Source organism: Budorcas taxicolor, chromosome 8 (genome assembly GCF_023091745.1).
Source record: "Budorcas taxicolor isolate Tak-1 chromosome 8, Takin1.1, whole genome shotgun sequence".
NCBI classification, from domain to species: Eukaryota; Metazoa; Chordata; class Mammalia; order Artiodactyla; family Bovidae; genus Budorcas; species Budorcas taxicolor.
This window is the reverse complement of record NC_068917.1, coordinates 92974738-92994971: the sequence shown is the minus strand read 5'-3', so window position 1 is coordinate 92994971 and position 20234 is coordinate 92974738. Positions and strand designations below refer to the sequence as shown.

Below are 20234 nucleotides of genomic sequence, written 5' to 3'. Positions count from 1 at the left end.
TTTTGTAAGAAAAGTAATCTGTAAACATCTTTACCTTTAGTTCATGCTTGGTCATTTGCTGCGGTCATTGTGGAAGAAGTGGGTATGACTTTGTAACCTTTTGTGAAGTGGTCCATCTTTGCAAAAATATTACATTCCATGGGTAAAGAACAAGTCTTAGAATTACCATGTGGTACAAATTTGTGAAATCAATTTCTGTATTTAAAAACATAAAACAAAGACTACTAAACAGTCCAAAACTGTTGTAGCTGAATATTCTAAATACGAGCCAACAGTACTACACTAAAAATGTCCAAAAATAAGGCCTCTGAAATAAATATTTCCATTCTTTAAAAAAAGACATAATAAATGTACATCACATGGTCAGTGTACATATAAAAGTCACCAGTTCAGACCATTCTGGATGACGTATCTGAAGTAAAATGACCTAGGTTTTGCTTCTGTCGTCGTCCTCTATTATTTTTAGGGCATTTTCTGTTAAGAAAAAAGGAAAATGTCATTTTGTTTAGGATATTTCAAATGTTTCTAGGTTAATACACATTCCACACATAAAGCCATATTGCAAATGATCACATGAAAGGGAAACAGATGCAATTTGATGACAGACCATCATGTCAGACTGCCGCCTTTCCTACAAAGCTGGGAGGTAAGAGGGTTAGACATGCAACGCAGGTGTAAACACAAATGAAGCTCACTCCCAGGGCCTCCCACTGCATGTGCAACCCCAAGAGGAATCGCCACCCTTCTTCTGGCCTGGCAACTGCCAAACCACAGTGACTGGTAACATGGAAACTTGTGACAGCAGAAAGGATCCTTGCTTATGTACTTTCTCTGAGCATGACAACACCCTCCAAATGACAAGGACAGCTTAGATGAAGGAGAAATCAGGAAGAAATGTGCTTATTAACCTCAAATCAGAAAATACAGGAAATGCCTAGTTATTTTAGACGGTAACTCAGAAGAAGTCATTCGACACCCTGCTGGGACAAACCACAAAACCAAGGACAGAACCGGGGGATAAGAGATACTTCTCAGTCGGCTCTCACGGTTCTGTGCATGTTTCTCTGCAGTGGTTTAAAGCCTGTCATGCCATGTGCCCACCCACTAGAATGTAAACACAATCAGCTCTCACTGTGTACAAAGTGCTATACATGGAATAAAGGAAGCTGGATGAGCTCCAGTAATTTGGAGTTTAGGCTCTGCTAGAAACTAGCTGTGCAACCCCCTTTTTCTATAAGCAAAATATTAAGAGTTGGACTAACCTCTAAAATCTCTTCCAGCAAGAATTTTATAATCTACTGGTAAGAAAGTCTTGAAACAATGAGAACTTCCACCCTGAAGTTCCAGATTTTTACTCATTTTCCAAGAGCACTACTTTGTCTTGATGTAAAAGCCTTGATGGTAACACTTCCAGTTTACATACTGTTTTTCACAAATTTTACCTTACTTATCCTCATAAAAACACTTGGAGGTAGACAGGGCTGGAATCAACTCCATTTCACACATGGGAACACTGATTGAGAGGGACAGCAATCTTCCTCAACTGTCACAAACTCACCGTGACACAGGCCAAGTTCCTGAGACCATGGTTTTTTCCATCTACACAATAAGGGGGTTTAAGACGCCAAGCCTAAGAGAAGAAAATTTCACTCCTGCAGTCTTGATAAATGTGTCAGTGGGAACATCCCTTTAAAGGAAGATTCCTCACATGTAACAGTCACCACAGGATAAGTGAACAGCTGTCGCAATGGACTGTGTGGGAGAGACACTCCTTAAAAATGCAGTGCAGGTCAGTCCACGTGCATAATTATAATATCCTCAATTCAAGGGAGCAAGACCTTCTAGGGGTGAAAATGCCATCATAAAAAGGCCTCAGGAAGAGATCTATGATAAATTCAATGAGCTGACCCTTCAGACATAGAGTCAGAGGGTAGTGAAGACACTGTAACAGTTAAAAATAAATATAAGGCAATGCCTATGTGTCTGTGAAGGCAGCAAGTGGACTTGGGATATAAACTACTGCTGCTGCTGCTAAGTCGCTTCAGTCATGTCCAACTCTGTGTGACCCCATAGACTGCCGTTGTTGGGATATAAACTAGAGGTTACTAACTTGAATTCCCTGGTAGCTTAGTTGGTAAAGAATCTGCCTGCAAGGCAGGAGACCAAGTTTAACCCCTGGGTGGCGAAGATCCCCTGGAGAAGGAAATGCCACACTCCAGTATTCTTGCCTGGGGAATCCCATGGACAGAGGAGCCTGGCGGGCTACAGTTCATGGGGTCGCAAGAAACAGACATGACTTAGCGACTAAACCACAACCACCACTAATTTAAAAACTACCTGCAATTTAATTTTAATTTAGTAGCTAAGGCTTATGGTACAGTGGGAATTGAGGCAAAGAGCTGGACAAAAGGCTGGATAGGATTGACAAAGGGCTTAATTATCTCTCTGCTCTTGGGTGAAGTTTTCCCAACCTAGGGCACCAGTTTCCTCACTTCTCTAGAATGAAGGGGTTGAATACAAAGTAACTTCTTGCTGACTCTAACATCCTTCCATCTTTAAGGAACTAAAAATCACTGGGCCTCAAAATCTTCCCTTACCTTTACCTTATTCACCTTCCAAATCATCTGTTATTCCACTTCTGCTTTACTCTAATAACGTCCTAAATGGTCTTCCAAAACCTCACATTTTCTCTCCAATAAATTTTTCAGATGACACACAGGACTAATGCCCTGGGAAAATGATTCACACCAAGTCCCTCCTCTGTTGCAAAACCCTGAACTGCTACAAAATCAAGTCTGAATCGCACTCCCACAGGAGGATCATACTTAGCAAATATATTTCCCAAAATGACTTAACATGGATCCCCCCCCCCCCCCCCCACCTTCTTCTTGGTGGTTCCATGGCAAGAGGAATGGTTTAGCAATCAGGCAGCACCAAATCCAAATCCAGACCCTTTCACTTACTAGCTGGAGGACCACAGGCAAACTGCTTCACCTCTGAGCCCATGTTAAACAGCCACAGGCAGCCCTGCTGTTACATAGTGGGTTTATTTTTTCTATATTCTCTTTCTGCTGTCATTATTTTTTATAACATTATGTCCCTACTTTAATCTACTGCCCAATTTCATATTCAGTAGTCTTGCCTAAGGGCAGATCATCTGTTCTATAGAATAAAGTCCACTGGCTTCTAGCACTTGCATTTTTTGAAAAATATGTTATTCAGAGAAGAGTTTGTCATCATTGCTAGATTCATCATTTTAGCTCCAGATGGCTGAGACCACAGAAGGTCTGGCTTCTCCCCAGACTTCAGATAGAAGAGCCATAAATCCATTATGGCCTGCCAATATCTGCACTTGATATAGCCCAACCCTCAGCCCAGAATAATGCAGAAATGTATACAGATGATGTTTATGGGAGTCTAAACCAAACTGAAAGGAGATAGGAAGAGGTAAGCAAGAAGAAAAGACCTGAGACTCAGAAGCATAAAGATGAACCAGATGAAAACTTAATTTTCTTAGAGTTCTCCAAGGTCCAGTTCAGTACTGACTTACATATTTCCACTCAGCCTGGAAAACACCTCTTTTTAGGCCAACTGCTCTCCAAGTATGTCCTTTACTTTGGGGTTCAGTTATGATAAACTCCCCATGGTTTTAGTTATGATAGAGTATTTTAAAGCTTACTACTTATAACTGTATTCCAGAAAATGAAGTGATGTTAAGACAACATATTTAAAAAACAGTTTTCTTGAACCTCTGATTTCTTCCCTTCTTGTATTTACATAGCATAAAGTATATTCTTAGGGCACAAGACCCAATCAATTCTGCAGGACTTAAGAAAGTTCCTGCCTGGCTCTTCAATGCATGTGCAGACCACCCTGCTACCATCACTGTCCCTGAAGGTGATGCTTAAAGCAGACACACAGTTCTAAGATCTCAAAATTCCTTTATGCCACTGAGTACCCTCAGGCTTCCTCTGCCTGAGCCTAGAACTGCCTGTAACCCTGGGAATGAGTTCTTGACCAAATTCTAAAGCAGCATGATGGACATGGAAACCTTAGAGAACTAATTCTAGATTTCTTCTTAATAGACTGATAGATGTCAAGTTCCCATTATTTTGAGTGCTTCAGGATTCCTGAATAGCCACCCACCTCTAATTGAAAGTTGGTATTTTGTAGGTCATTACATACCTGGTTATGCACATGACAATTGCTACTATAATGGCAATCTGTACAGCTCCAATAATTGCTGCAATAAGAACATGAGTGAGCTTTTGCCTACTTGGCACTACATAGAGAATACTAAAGTCTGTCTTTTCACAGTGCTGTCCAGTGTAACCAGATTCACATCTGAAAAGGGGGAAAAAGAAAAAAAGGACTCCTATGAGATTTATAAATTTCATAATTTCAGGTTTTAAAATGAAAACATACAAAAGAATGATAAACAGAAACAGCAAATCAGGCACTCTCCCACCATCTGAAAAAACACTGCCCTTATTGTACTTCCTTATACTCTTTTGCATATGAATATTTTACAAAGTGCTTCTTGTACTTATCATTATATCACTTTAATTTAAAAGTTGCTAAGTAGTCTTTGTTATTGCCATTTAAAAGTGGATTCACAATATCCCATTCAGTGGCTAAAATACAGCAAACTTACCTATTTGTTGCTTTTAGACATATCAGCTATTTTCCATTTTTTTGGAATTATGAGTTAGGTGTGGTAGATATTATGATGACTGTGCATTCTATATTTAGGGTTATCCCTTAGGCTAGATACTTGAAGTGGGATTACTGAATAAATAGTTTTATAGGCATTTACAGTTCTCTGAACATAACACCAAATTATATTCAAGACACTTCTCAGTGTATATAATATGATCATTTAAAGAACAAGGGGAAGAGATGAAAATAAGTTGTTAATGACAGAAACAAAGCTAAGCAATCAAATAGGTACAAATCTTAGAAATTATCTGAATTCCAATTAAGAGTAAATAAAAAGGCAACAACATCAGCTGACGATAATTTGATAGGGAGAAACATTTAAGATACTTAAAAGAAAACTCACATTTTTTAGTTGACAGAAGGACAGAAATGAAATGTGTAAATTCACCAGCCTTTGGTTACAACTGATTAATAAAACATTAGAAGTCTAAGGATAGAGTAATTATTAATTTCCCACATTTCATTACAGAAAAATAATTTTTAATAAAAAAACACATATCAAGGGGCTTTCCTGGTGGCTCAGAGAGTGAAAAAAAAAAGAATCCACCTGCTATGCAGGAGACCCGTGTTCAGTCCCTGGGTTGGGAAGATCCCCTGGAAAGGGAAACAGCAACCCACTCCAGTATTCTTGCCTGGAGAATCCCATGGACAGAAGAACCTAGTGGGCTATAGTCCATAGGACCGCAAGCAGTCGGACACGACTGAGCAACATGCATGCACATACACAATGCAAGAAAAAAACCCGAAAGCACAGAAATGGGAAGCCAGAGGGACATGAGTCCACAAATCCTACCCTTGGGGGTCCCAGACATCTGCCAGAGGTTCCATACTGGTTCTAAGCCTCCTAGCAGACAAAAATAGCAGTTTGGCAGATACAGAGATCACAAACATAACTGAGAGCCCAGAAATACACCTTTACGTCTATGGTCAACTAATATCTGGAAAGGGAGCTAAGATAACTTGATGGGAGAACAGTCTTTTCAACAAATAGTGCTGGGACATCTGGACATCCACATACAAAAGAATAAGAGTTGGACCTCTTCCTCACAGCATACACAACAATTAACTCAAATGGATCACAGATCTAAATACAAGAACTAAAACTATAAAACTCTTGGTGGGGGGGGGGGAGAAAGTTAATATTCAGGACCTTAGATGAGGTATGATTTCTTCATACACCATCAAAAGCACAAACAATAACAAAGTTAAAGTAGGCTAAATCAAAATTAAATCTTTTGTACATAAGGACACTATCAAGAAAGAAACTGAAAAGATAACCCACAGGAGAAAATTTCTGCAAAGTATGTATCTGATAAGAGATTTGTATCTAAAGTATATAAAAAACTATTACAACTCATTAACAAAAAAGAGGGGAAAAGTACAAAATAGACAAAAGATCTGAATAGACATTTCTCAAAAAAAGATAGATGCATGACAAACAAGCACTAATATCATTAGTTGTCATGGAAATGCAAATCAAAACCACAAGATGTCGTCTAGCATACCAACTAGGAATCAAAAGTCAGAAAATGACAAGTGTTGGCAAGGATTCTGTAAGGAACGTAAAAATGATGCAGCCACTTTCAAAAACCATTCTGGCAGTTTCTCGAAAAGTTAAACACAGAGTTAGCATTTGGCCCAGCAACTCCTAGGCATTTACCCAGTGGAAATGAAAACACATGTCCACACAAAAACTTGCAAACAATTATTAAAGGGAACATGATCCATAACAGCCAAAAGTGGAAACAATCTAATTATTTTTCAACTGGTAAGTGGATTAAAAGATGTGGTATTACCCATCTAATGAAATATTGTTCAGCCACAAAAGGAACAAAATATTGATACACACTACATGAATAAATCATGTAACAGTATGCTAAGTCAAAGACAGACAGACACAGACCACATACTATATGAATATAATCTACTGAAATAAAATGTCCAGAATAGATAAATCTACAAAGAGTATTAGTGGCTGTCTAAGGCTCAGGAGAATGGGGAGATTTGGGGGTAACGGGTATAGTTTCCTCAGGATGATGAAATGTAAAACTGACTGTAGTGACTACACAATTCCATGAATATACTAAAAACCATTGGATAAAGGAAAGAAGTGGGACAAGAGATGAGAGGTGAGGGGAAAAGGAAAAGAGATAAAATCATTGATATAAAATACAATCTCCCCAAAATGAAATCAAGTCAGTTGCTCTAAAGAATAACAGTATCTGGACAAATACATGTAACAGAATGAGACTAGAGTATTTCTTCACGCCATACACAAAAATAAACTTAAAATGGATCAAAACTAAATATAAGACTTGAAAATCATGAAACACCTAGAAGAGAACACAGGCAGAACACGCTTTGACATAAATAATAGCAATATTTTTTTTATCTGTCTCCCAAGGCAAAAAAATAAAAGCAGAACTAAACAAATAGGATCTAATTAAACTTAAAATCTTTTGCACAGCAAAGGAAACCACAGACAAAAGAAAAAGACAACCTGCTGAATGGAAGAAAATATTTGCAAATGATATTACCGATAAGCAGTCAATATCCAAAATATACAAATAGCTCATATAACTCAATATCAAAAAAACCACCCAATCAGAATATAGGCAGAAGACCTGAACAGACTTTTTTTTTCAAAGCAGAGATGGCTAATGAAAAGATGCTCAACATTTTACTAAGATATCACCTCAACTGTCAGAATGGTTATCATCAGAAAGTCCACAAATCACAAATGTTGGCAAGAATGTGGACAAAAGGGAACCCTTGTATACTACTATTGCTGGAATGTAAACTGGTGCAGTCACTATGGAAACCTATAAGATTCCTCAAAAAACTGAAAACAGATCTACCCAATGACCCAGAGATTCCACTCATGGGCATTATCCAGAAAAAACAAAAACACGAACTTGAAAAGATACATACATCCCAATGTTCAGGGCAGCATTACTTATAATAGCTGAGATACTGAAGAAACCCAAGTGTCCACTAGCAGACAAATGGATAAACATACATACACACCAAGGAATATTCCTCAGCAATAAAAAATAATGAAATTCTGCCATCTGCAGCAACACAGATGCACCTAGAGAATATTACACTTAGCGAAATGTCAGACAAATACTGTCTAATACCACTGTTTTTGTGAAATCTAAAAATTAAAACAAAGAATGTATATAGCAAAAAAGAAACAAACTCACAGATAGAGGAAACAAGTAGTGGTTACCAGTGGGGAGGAACAAGGGAAGAAGAGCAAATGGGGTATAGGATTAAGAGAGACAAACTACTATATATAAAATAGATACGCCACAAGTGTCTGTACAGCACAGAGAATTACAGCCATTACTTTATAACAACTTTAAATGGAGTATAATCTATAAAAATACTGAATCACTATGCTGTATACTTGAAACTAATATTGCAAACCAACTTTATTTCATTTTTAAAAAACAAATCAGTTGCTATTTTTATTAAATTTAAGGGAACTTGATCACATAAGTCCTCATATAAAGAGGGTACTTTCCGGGAATTTCCTTGCAATTCAGTAGCTAAGACTCAGGGTTTTCGCTGGCGTGAGTTCAACCCCTGGTCGGGAAACTAAGGTCCCCACTAGAGACACAGCCTGGTCCCCCAGCCCCAGAAAGGGTACTTTCTCATCCAGAGAGCATCATCCTCAACAATACAGCTATAATAAATTCAACAATATAATGAAGTCTCATAGGATTTTTTAAAAGAATATATATTTCATGGCAGGCTAACAGCCCAAAGTCAAAGCTCAGTGAAAGAAAAATAGTTCCACAGGGAGCTATAACAATGCCCTAGATACGCAGTTGACAATTAAGCTTAATTCAAAAATTAAAGGTCAGAGTATCAAAAAGAATGTGTAGACCATGTTTCACTCGTGCAGTTCCCCCTGGATATCATTCCTGCAACTGACTATTGGGTTATACTCTCCAAAGAACTGGAGTATTCAATTTCATGTTAGCACTACTTCCTCTGTTGCTAATTAAAGGCAGATCCAGGGATCTGGTTCTCTCTTGCCTGTTCTTTCATGTCCATACCCTCCATGGTAATCTCATCATGCCCACAGCCTCATGGGCTGACTCATTCGCTCATATATTTAACCTACTTACTGAGCACCCAACATGTGCCAAGTACTGAGGTGGGCATTGGGGATCCATCAGGGAACAAAGATCCCTGGCTTGTTTATCCTCCAGCAGGGGAGGGAGGGTCAATAAACACGATTAGCAAATTAAATGGTTATGTTAGAAGGTAGAATTAAAAGAGAACAAAGAGAAAGAATTAAGGGGTATCATGAGTGCCAGGTATGGGCCAGGAAGGGAGCCCTGCGACTTTAAGGAAGATGGTCAAGGCAAGCTTCAGGAAGACATGTGAGTAAAGATGTGAAAGGGGTCAGGGAGTTTGCTGTGTGGACAAGTGCGAGGAGAGCATAACAGGCAAAAGAAGAATCAGTGCAAAGGCCCTGAGGTGGGCGCATGAGTGCATGGTATGTCCAAGCAAGTGTGGCTGGAATGGGCCAGCGAAAGGGAAGGAGAAGACCAACACAGACAGGTGAAGGGGCCCGTGTGCGAAGGGCTCCTCACTCAGGAGATGAAGGAGCCGCTGGAAGGGCATTAGCAAAGGAAAGACAAGAGCTGACTTTTATTTTAAAGTCTCACTCTGGCTGCTGTGTTGAATATGGACTATTTAGAATACAATCAGGAAGGCTAATGCATAATGCCAGAAGGGAAAAATGGTGCCTGGACTAGGAGTAGCAGTGATAATGAGAAGTCATCAAATGCTGGATATATTCTGAAATGGAGCCAACAGGACACCTGAAATGACTAAATGTGGAGTATGACAGACAGACAAGTCAAAGTCATATCAGAGGTGTTTTGTCTAAACCAAAGAAAAGATGAAGTCAGCATCAACTGAGATGGATAAGTTAGAGGCAGAACAGGTTTAGGAGAGGGAGGGCAGATCTGGAGATCAGCTTAGGTTCTATTGAGCATAAGGTGTCAGACGCTCATGTGAAAAACGGCAGTGAGGGAGAGTCCCAAGTTGAGAGAGTGGCCTGGGGGTCATCAGCATACATCATGTAAAGCCCTGATGCTGGATGGACTCACTAAGGAAGAGGACCAGAGCTGGACCCTGGCCGCACACCAACACTGAGAGACCAGGAAGCAAAAGAGGACTCAGGCAAGGAGGCTGAAAGAAAAGCAGCCTGTGAGGAAGGAGAAAACCAAGAGAGTGTAATCCCTTAACCAAGGGAAGAATGTCTATCACACAGGAGGATGGATGCCACTGATCATTCAAGTCATTTGAGACTGAGAAACTGACTGAGGAATTTAGCAACAAGAACAGTCTCAGTGAAGTGCTGGGGAGCAAAAGCTCATTGGGGTGAATTCATGAGATAGGAAGTGAGAAACTGGAGACAGACCACAGACAACTATTTCTAGTTCTTCTACAAAGGAAAGGACAGAAATGGGACTGTAGCTGATAGAAGGGACAGTGAGAGATACCTTTCAAGATAAAGGAAATAAAAAGTAAGTTATACATGTGTAAAAATATATGAATAAAACAATATATGGTAAGAAGAAAAATGGGGAGCACTGCTGGCGGTGATAGTAAAAAGCCTGAGTGTTCTCATCATACTCCTTCAGTTTTCTCACTGAACTTGGAAACTAGATCATTAACTGAGAGCGAGGATGAGGAGGGACTGACAGTCTGAAGAGAGGGTGGATGGTAAAAGCAGTCATTTTATCTAGGAGAGGAGGATGAAGGACCGCAGTTATAGAGTGACTGCCGGCAGCATGCAGGGCCTGCTGAGTATACAGGTGCATAAGACCAGTTAAAGCCTGGTGGGTGTAGGTATGCAGCAGGCGGGAAGCTGGAACGAACCAGGATGATCGTTTTGTCAAGTGAGCATATGATGAAGCAAGGGAAGGACTGCAAGGATTGACCACAGAATTAAGCTGAGTAAGGAGGCAATGGTGGCTCAGAGGTTAAAGCGTCTGCCTCCAATGCAGGAGACCCGGGTTCAATCCCTGGATCAGGAAGATCCCCTGGAGAAGGAAATGGTAACCCACTCCAGTATTCCTGCCTGGAGAATCCCACGGACGGAGAAGCCTGGTAGGCTACAGCCCACAGGGTCGCAAAGGGTTGGACACGACTGAGCGACTTCACTCTTAAGGAGGCAATGAGGATATGCACTGAGAAGGTGAGAGATTAATCAAGTGGAGGCCCTGTGTGTGGAAGGATTGCTGTAGGAATTAGATGGGATACGCTAAAGCCCTCTGCCAACAAAGGCCCATATAGTCAAAGCTACGGTTTCCTCCAGTAGTCATATACGAATGAGAGTCGCACCATAAAGAAGGTTGAGCGCCGAAGAATTGATGCTTCTGAACTGTGGTGTTGGAGAAGACTCGAGATTTCCTCGGCCTGCAAGGAGATCAAACCAGTCAGTCCTAAAGGAAATCAATCCTGAATATTCATCGGAGGGACTGATGGTGAAGCTGACGCTCCAATATTTTGGCCACCTGATGAGAAGAGCTGACTCACTAGAAAAGACCCTGATGCTGGGAAGGATTGAAGGCAGGAGAAGGGGATGATAGAGGATGAGATGGTTGGATGGCACCACCAACTCAATGGACACGAGAGTTTGAGCAAGCTCTGGGAGATGGTGAAGGACAGCGAAGCCTGGCGTGCTGCAGTCCATAGGGTCGCAAAGAGTTGGACACAACTAAGTGACTGAACAACGCTAAAGACGGAATGATTCCCAAACACATCTTCAACGTGCACCTGCCTCATGAGTTCCAAAACCACAGATACCCAGGAGCCTACTAGGTAAGTGGATGCCCCACAGACACTTGAGATCAAGCATTATTAAGCTCAGCACATCATGACCCCCCCAAACCTCCATTCTCCTCCCCCTATTTCCTTTCCCTCCTCAATTTTGCATCAGCTAGAAACCCAGGAGACTCTCTTGACTCTTCCCTCCCATGACCCTCCCCCAACTCCCACATTCCCATCCTCATACCCAACCAGCCACCAAAGCCTCTGGAGTCACCACCTATTTTCCCTCTACAACTCATGTCCGCATCTCAGTCCCACTGTAAGGCCTTTACTTGGCTCAGGCTCCCACTCCTCACTAACAGACAGGCTCCTAACCTTCAGTCTTCGGATCCGTTTTTCACCTAGCTACCAGGATGGCTTTCAGATCTGCCCCTATCTTTCTTATGTAAATCCTTAAATGGTTTCTGTCTTTAAAATAAAGGACATGGGAATTCCCTGGAGGTCCAGTGGTTAGGTCTCTGTGCTTTCTGTATGGGCCTGGGTTCCATCTCTGGTTGGGGAACTAAGATCTCACAAGCCATGCAGTGTGGTCAAATTAATTAATTAATTAAAGGGCAATCTCCTGGTATGGCACAAATGTCCTCATAAGACCTGCCCCTCCTCCCACTTAAGGGTTGAAGAGCTTTCTTGAAGTCTCAAATCATCTCATGTGTATCTATGTATGATAGCATTTTCCATATAGTATCACTTTTAAATTATTATTTGTTAGTTGCTGCCACCAGACTAAGTTTTTCTGAAGGCTGGATCTCTGTCATATTTGAACTCGAGACCCCAGGGCCATGTAGGATTTGGTACAAAGTAGGCAAAGAGTCAGACACAGAGTAGTGACTGGACAACAAAGGCAATAAATAAACAAATTAATGGTGACATAATGCTAAAAGATTTTAACCTAATAACAGGACTGTGGCTGAAGGATGTTCATCCCTGCCTGTTTACTGCTACTAAACAAATACACCTATCAGTAGAAATCCATGTGATGCCAGGCCCTGGTTCTTGTGGACACTGTAGATGCTTAGACAAAAGACAAAGATCAACTGCTTTTTGGAGTTACAATATGCAGAAAAGAGATTCTTTAGCATTTAAAAAACATCTCTGGTCTGAAGAAGAGGGAAAAGTTGGCCACCATCACATGTCATTCAAAAAATATTCACTGAGTAGCTACTGGGAGAGGCCATATGCCAGGCACTGGGGAGACAATGGTTAGCAAAACGGAGCCCCCAACCTAACAATGCGTATAGCCTAGGAATATCAATATTGTCAATATCAATATCCATTGCTATTTATTAAATACAGATTATGTAACAGGCATTGTGATAAGTACTCTGCATATATTAACAACACTGGGAAATAACTACCATTATCATTTCTTTTAATTGGAGGATAATTGCGTTACAGTATTCTGTTGGCCTCTGCCATACATCAACATGAATCAGCCACAGGTATACATATGTCCCCTCCTTCCTGAACCCCTCTACCCCTCCTCCCATCTCCCGTTCCATCCCACCCCTCTAGGTTGTCACAGAGCACTGGGTTGAGCTCCCCGTGTCACCCAGCAAATTTCCACTTGTTATCTGTTTTACATATGGTAATGTATGCGTTTCTATGCTGATCTCTCAGTTCATCCCGTCCTCACCTCCCCCACTGAGTCCACAGGCCTGTTCTCTATGTCCACATCTCCGCTGCCCTGCAAATAGGCTCATGAGGCTTAGACATCAACCTCTCCTTCCCTCCCTTTTAGGTATCTTAAAAGACACCCCAGGCTCAGAGGACAACATGATCGGAACTTCCACCGAGATATGTCTGTCACTATGAGACAAGCGTGAGGAATCCACCGTATGATTTTATTTTGTTCTCCCTTGCATGGCTGGTTTTTTTTTTTTTTTTAATGTACAGGCAAAGAGGTAGGGTGGGGGGTGAGGCTGGTATTAGCTCCTTCAAAGACAGGAAACCATTCAATTAGAAGGAAGCTGAAAGCTTAACAAAGAACTCATAATAACCATTAAAACAATTTAAAGTGTTTTGTTTTATTTTTTAAGTAGGAGGATAATGGGACGGAGCAGGGTTGGGGAGAAGTCAGGGGAATGAAGTTAAAGAAACAGAAACCAGGAGACTTGATTTCACAAGCTTTCTTTTTACTTCTTGAAAAAAAGATTCACTGGTCAAACTGCAGGGGGAAGGAGTGAGAAGAATAAGACCAATCGCCCTGTGTTTGCAAACACTGCCTTGACAACTAGACCAACCAGAGGTGAAAGACAAGCTCCCAGAAGCAGCAGCAAGAAGTGCTATCAGTACAGACACGGAACAGCAAAAGCACTAAGGCCATAAGGGTGAGTATCAGGAAATTCGAGATCTAGTTTTATCTCAGCACTATTTACACAACCTCTCTGAAATCACACAGTTGAAGATTCACACCCTTTCTGTCTCCATCTCTCATATTACACCTGATTCTAATCCCCATTCCCCTTATTTTGAGAAATACATTATAAACTTTATTTGAAACTTGACCATAAAGTTTAAGAACATTCTCAGTTCTTAACACACTCACTCTGTGACAGACTGCCTAAAAATCAAAATAAGGTTGGTCTATGGGTATAGTTCTATATTAAAAAATACACAGCATAATATTAAAAAGGTTAAGCCTATCTCAAAACCCTAATAAACATCTGGGTTGTTTTTTTGTTGTTTTTTTTTTTTTTTTTTTTGCATATCACTTGCCAGCTTTTTCCAAATGATGCTGCTAATGTATTTTTTTTAACTCAACTGCAAATAAATACTACATTTTAGTGATATTTTTAGTCCACATTTCATTACCTGCTACAGAGCAGTGACCAAAGATGGAAAAAAGGTCTCACCTCTGATCTGGAGGTACTCTGACTTACCTACAAGAAGCCTTCTGAGTAGAATAAATGAATTCACATTTTCCATGGATGCAGTAACCATTGAGGTTTTCAGGGCAAGGCATGTGGTTTCCAATATAAACATCTTCCCTTTGATCACTAGCATCTTAAAAGAACATAAACCAGGTCAATAAATAATGAAAAGCAAATTGAAAAACATGGACTTTTCAAAGGTTCTAAGACAACAAATAAATTCACCCCTTGCTGGGTCATTTGGGAAGGAAATTTATCAGATAGGAGGCTGGACAAGAACCAAGGTCTCATTAAGCCACAAACACAGCAGGTAGACTGTTTAGATTCAAAGCATTTAAAAATATTTGCAGGATGCGACCACTATGAGCAACTGCTGTTTAAAAATAATCAGAAAAAATAAAAACACTCAACATCTTTGCTATTAAAAAAAATATTACTTCCAGAAGAAATCTCACCTCTGTGTCAGAGATGGGGTACGTAGCACTGGCTTTTGGGGAATTGACTTACTCTAGCCATTCACCTTGAGGCTATGAAATTGAGGCCAAAGGACACTGGTAAGGCAGAGAACAAGTATGAGATTCTGAAATTTTAGGGTGAAAGGTTTACTTTGGAATGAAAACTATCGAGCATATTGATTTTTTCCCAAGTGAAAATAGTTCTCTGCTCTTTTTAAATTGTTTTTCTTAGTGTATGTTTCTGTAAAAATAAAAATTCAAATGATACAGAGAACAAATAAAAAAGAAATTTTAAACCGCCCCAAATCTCTCTATCCAAAGAAAACCATTGTAAACATGTTAATGAATATGTGTTTGGACTTAAGTATACTGACTTGAACCGAATTGGGTTGGCCTGAAAAAAACGGGAGGGTGGTAAGTAATTTCACTACCAAAAATGGGAAGAGTCAGGAAGCAGAGATAGAAAAGGGCAGGAAAGAAGAAGGCATGGGGATCCAGTCTTCAAAACCAACGATATTCTTTCCTTAATTCATTCTCTATTTCTATGTCTCTTTTCCCCATATACTTGTTTAGTCGTTAAGTCATGTTAGATTCTTTGTGACCCCATGAACTGAAGCATGCCAGGCTTCCGTGTCCTTCATTACCTCCACATACTTACATATGCATACTTATTTACATATTCACACAGCCTAGAATGAATGTTTTACTTTTTTCTGGTGTTTACCTAATACGTTAGTCCTCAGCTCTATGAACCCAGAGTTCCCCAATGTTTACAGGCCTGTCCATGTGTAGGAAAAACTCCCAAGCTTCCTGCCATTTTATAAAATTCCAGCTTACAGATTCTGTGTATTATTCTGTGAATTACAGATTCTTACTAATAATAATCTCACAATAATAATCTCGTGTGACCCTGAGCATACCACCCTCTCAAAGCCTGAGATCTCACAACTGTATTATCTGAGATAATTAATGCATGTACAGGCCACTAAACCCACCAGCTCTCTATGTAACACATCATGCACCAGACAAGACTTATCTCCCTCAAATACACACAAAGTGTTAATATAATCTGAAGAATTATTAATAGAAACATATTAAGAAGGAATGAAATAAGAGACTACGTGTATATATAGATATCAAAAAGGGAGACCTGGGAATAGGTGTACCAAGTGTGAAAAAACTGAGAAATGAAAATGCAGGTTTTTCTGGAGATCAACATTTACATATGAAAGGAGAATCTTTTTGACTATTAATCTCAATGATTATAAGTTCATGCCATTTTACCTCAAATTTTATGTATTTACAACATTGTGCAATTTTATGCATAGAAAGATAATTAAACTAAGGGGAAATTCAACACAGAAGATCTCCATTTTAAGGGTATCTCTGCTATTTTGTGTAACTTTAATCAAATAATTTCTTCTAAGAGAGCTGAATGAGATCAGCAAAGTCCATCAGTAGTATAACACAGTGGACTTCCCCGGTGGTCCAGTGTTAAGAATCCGCTTGCCAATGCATGTATTCGATCCCTGGTCCAGAAACACTCCACATGCTGTGGGGCAACTGACCCACGTACCACAACTCTGATGCCTGAGCACCCTAGAGCCAGTGCTCCAAAACAAGAGAAGCCACTGCAGTGAGAAGCCAGCCCCCCAACTAGAGAAAGCCCATGAGAAGCAATGAAAACCAGCACAGCCAAAAATAAATAAATAAAATAATTTTTAAAATAAACCAAACAAAATGCTGATAATAAAAAAGATGTATAACATAAGACACATATATAATCTTTTATTTTCTAGTAATAGAAAATTTTTTTCTATTTTTAAAAAGAAAATTTTTATTTTTTACTTATTTTATTTCACATTTTTTAAAGTAGACAAGATAATTTAAATCATGTGTTTTATTTAACCTAATATATCAAATAAATAGCATTTCAACATATATGCAGATAAATTATGATAGTTTATATTCCTTTTTCTTAAATAGATCTACAAAATCTGGAGAGCACTTCACACTTACAGGACACCTCAATTCCAACTGGTCACATTCCAAATACTCAACAGTCACATGTGGCTAATAGCCACCATGCTAGACAGCACAGAATAGGTGGCTTATTCATTTATCATTTATTCATCACCTTCCATATGCCAGGGACTCTGCTAGGTGCTGGGATAAAAAAGCAGTTAAGATATATCCTGTCCTCAAAGGGCTTACAGGGGCTCCTCCAGCTCCCAAACCATAATTACGCTGTGGCAAAGAAATCAAGCCTTCTTCTGGGCTGCTACAATCCTGAGCAATCCTACAATCCTAACCCACTTCTGTGCTACAATACTCACAACACTGTCATAACTATTTAGGTATTTAAACTGGTCTCTACCATGAGACCATGAACTCCCTGAGGATCTAGATGCCTGTATTATCCACTTCTGTATAACTCCTGACACTTAGAACATAGTAATGTTCTTGCTATGGTTTCAAACCAAGAGTAGTATTTGACCTTTGCAATCAAGCCATGAAGTGACTTGAGGAATGCAACTGTCTCCCACAGTGCTTATCATCCTGCAACTTCTCAAAACATGATATTTTCAGGCTGTGGTATACCGTGAAGTATATAATAATGGACTATACAGACTGAGGTTAGGTACCAGCCTATAGAAATAAAATTGCATAAAGTATATAACAAACAGACCACATTGGTCTACAAAAGCTCTGGCAATGTACTAACCTACCATAAGAAAGTCCTAAGAACATAAGAACAGCAAAATAATGCAGAGCTGAAAGTGATCAGAGAATTTAGATGCATGATAGCAATAAGAAAATTAAGAATGGGTTATGAGAAATGAATAAAGAGTACACCACCAATAGCATTCACTGAATAATTAATGAAAGAATGTGGTTTCAAGCTCTAGACAAAGCAAAGCCATATAAAAGTGGATGTGTCTATTAAGACTTTGAAATCTCTGTCTGTCACAGAGTCCAAATTCAGCATTCTGCTCAATGCCAACACTATTCATTCTATTACGCTTACATACTATTTCTGTGCACATCCATATGCTCAGCTAAGCTACAGAGGGGGTAAGGGAAATGTGGTCACAGTCCCTGCCCACAAGAAGTTTATCTTCAACATACACACACAAAACGCTGAACAACACGAGAGAAGAGGTCCCACACGATAGCAGACAATAAAACACCAAAAGAAGGCTTTATAGTACCAGGTGCTATGGAAGTTCACTTGAAAGGAGAACTTCATCTTAGGCAGAATAACCCAGGGAAGGACTCATAGAGAAGGTAGGACTCAAGTTAGGTCTCAAAGCATGGACAGATTCAGATAGTTGAACGGTGGGAACCAAAAAGCAGGCATAAGGTACCTGTTCTCACTCTCAAGAACAAGAGGTAAGTGGACCTAGCAAGAACTGTACATTCAGACTGTACAAGAGTTTAAGTCAAAGTTGTGAAAATAAGTTGAAGTCAGAGCATGGAAAAATTTAAGCCTCAGATGAGAAACATTTTCTTAATCATATGGACAAGGAGGACCAAGTTGGAGGGCAATACAAGCAAAGCCATGGTTTACATAAGAAGTTAACTGAGAGCGGGTACCTAGGGGTAGGGCTGATGGTTAGGGGGGAATGGGAAGTGACATGGGTGTGAGGTTTATTTTGAGGGTAATGAAAATGATTTAAGATTAGATTATAATGCTAGTACATGTGATATTAGTACAATCCTGTAAATATACTAAAAGAAAAAAAAACACTGAATTACACTATTTAAACAGGTGAACTTAATGGTATGTAAATTATATCTCAAAAAGCTATTAAAATTAATTGGAAGAAAAAAGGAAGACAGAATGACCAATTACGAGGTTACTACACAATCCAAACTCTGGCACTGAAAAGTTTGAGCTCAGCAGTAGGAACAGATAATAGAAACACAGAAAAAAGAGACAGTGTCCAGATGCTTTGGAAAGTAAATGAAACCAGAAACTCAGATGTGTAAGGGTCTTTGGAGGTCATTTGGTCTAATGAAGGAATTTCTTTAGTTATAACCTCATGATTCTGTTTCTACTTAAACATGTTCAGAGATAAGGAACTCATAATATCAGTTCAGTCCAGTTCAGTCGCTCAGTCGTGTCCAACTCTTTGCAACCCCATGAATTGCAGCACACCAGGCCTCCCTGTCCATCACCAACTCCCAGAGATTACTCAAACTCATGTCCATCGAGTCGGTGATGCCATCCAGCCATCTCATCCTCTGTCGTCCCCTTCTCCTCCTGCCCCCAACCCCTCCCAGCATCAGAGTCTTTTCCAATGAGTCAACTCTTCACATGAGGTGGACAAAGTACTGGAGTTTCAGCTTAACATCAGTCCTTCCAATGAACACCCAGGACTCATCTCCTTTAGAACGGACTGGTTGGATCTCCTTGCAGTCCAAGGGACTCTCAAGAGTCTTCTCCAACACCACAGTTCAAAAGCATCAATTCTTCGATGCTCAACTTTCTTCACAGTCCAACTCTCACATCCATACATGACCACTGGAAAAACCATAGCCTTGACTAGATGGACCTTTGTTAGCAAAGTAATGTCTCTGCTTTTCAATATGCTATCTAGGTTGGTCATAACTTTTCTTCCAAGGAGTAAGCGTCTTTTAATCTCATGGCTGCAATCACCATCTGCAGTGATTTTGGAGCCCCCCAAAATAAAGTCTGATACCGTTTCCACTGTTTCCCCATCTATTTGCCATGAAGTGATGGGACCAGATGCCATGATCTTCGTTTTCTGAATGTTGAGCTTTAAGCCAACTTTTTCACTCTCCTCTTTCACTTTCATCAAGAGGCTCTTTAGTTCTTCACTTTCTGCCATAAGGGTGGTGTCATCTGCATATCTGAGGTGATTGATATTTCTCCTGGCAACCTTAATTCCAGCTTGTGCTTCTTCCAGCCCAGTGTCTCTCATGATGTACTCTGCATAGAAGTTAAATAAGCAGGGTGACAATATACAGCCTTGACGTACTCCTTTTCCTATTTGGAACCAGTCTGTTGTTCCATGTCCAGTTCTAACTGTTGATTCCTGACCTGCATACAGATTTCTCAGGAAACAGGTCAGGTGGTCTGGTATTCCCATTTCTTAAAGAATTTTCCACAGTATATTGTGATCCACACAGTCAAAGGCTTTGGCACAGTTAGTAAAGCAGAAGTAGATGTTTCTCTGGAACTCTCTTGCTTTTTCAATGATCCAATGGATGTTGGCAATTTGATCTCTTGTTCCTCTGTCTTTTCTAAATCCACCTTGAACATGAGGAAGTTCACGGTTCACGTACTGTTGAAGCCTGGCTT

General features: G+C 39.9%; 1 protein-coding gene across 1 annotated transcript in view; it reads right to left on the bottom strand.

Moving 5' to 3' along the window:
- Positions 1 to 389: 389 nt before the first annotated feature.
- Positions 390 to 20234, bottom strand: part of TMEFF1 (transmembrane protein with EGF like and two follistatin like domains 1) — a 144591-nt gene continuing 124746 nt past the window's right edge. Inside the window, exons 9-11 of the mRNA XM_052645070.1 lie at positions 14460 to 14583; positions 4186 to 4344; positions 390 to 474 (exon numbers count right to left, since the gene is read on the bottom strand). Coding sequence (XP_052501030.1) covers positions 390 to 474; positions 4186 to 4344; positions 14460 to 14583 — 368 coding nt within the window. The remainder of the gene's footprint in view (positions 475 to 4185; positions 4345 to 14459; positions 14584 to 20234) is intronic.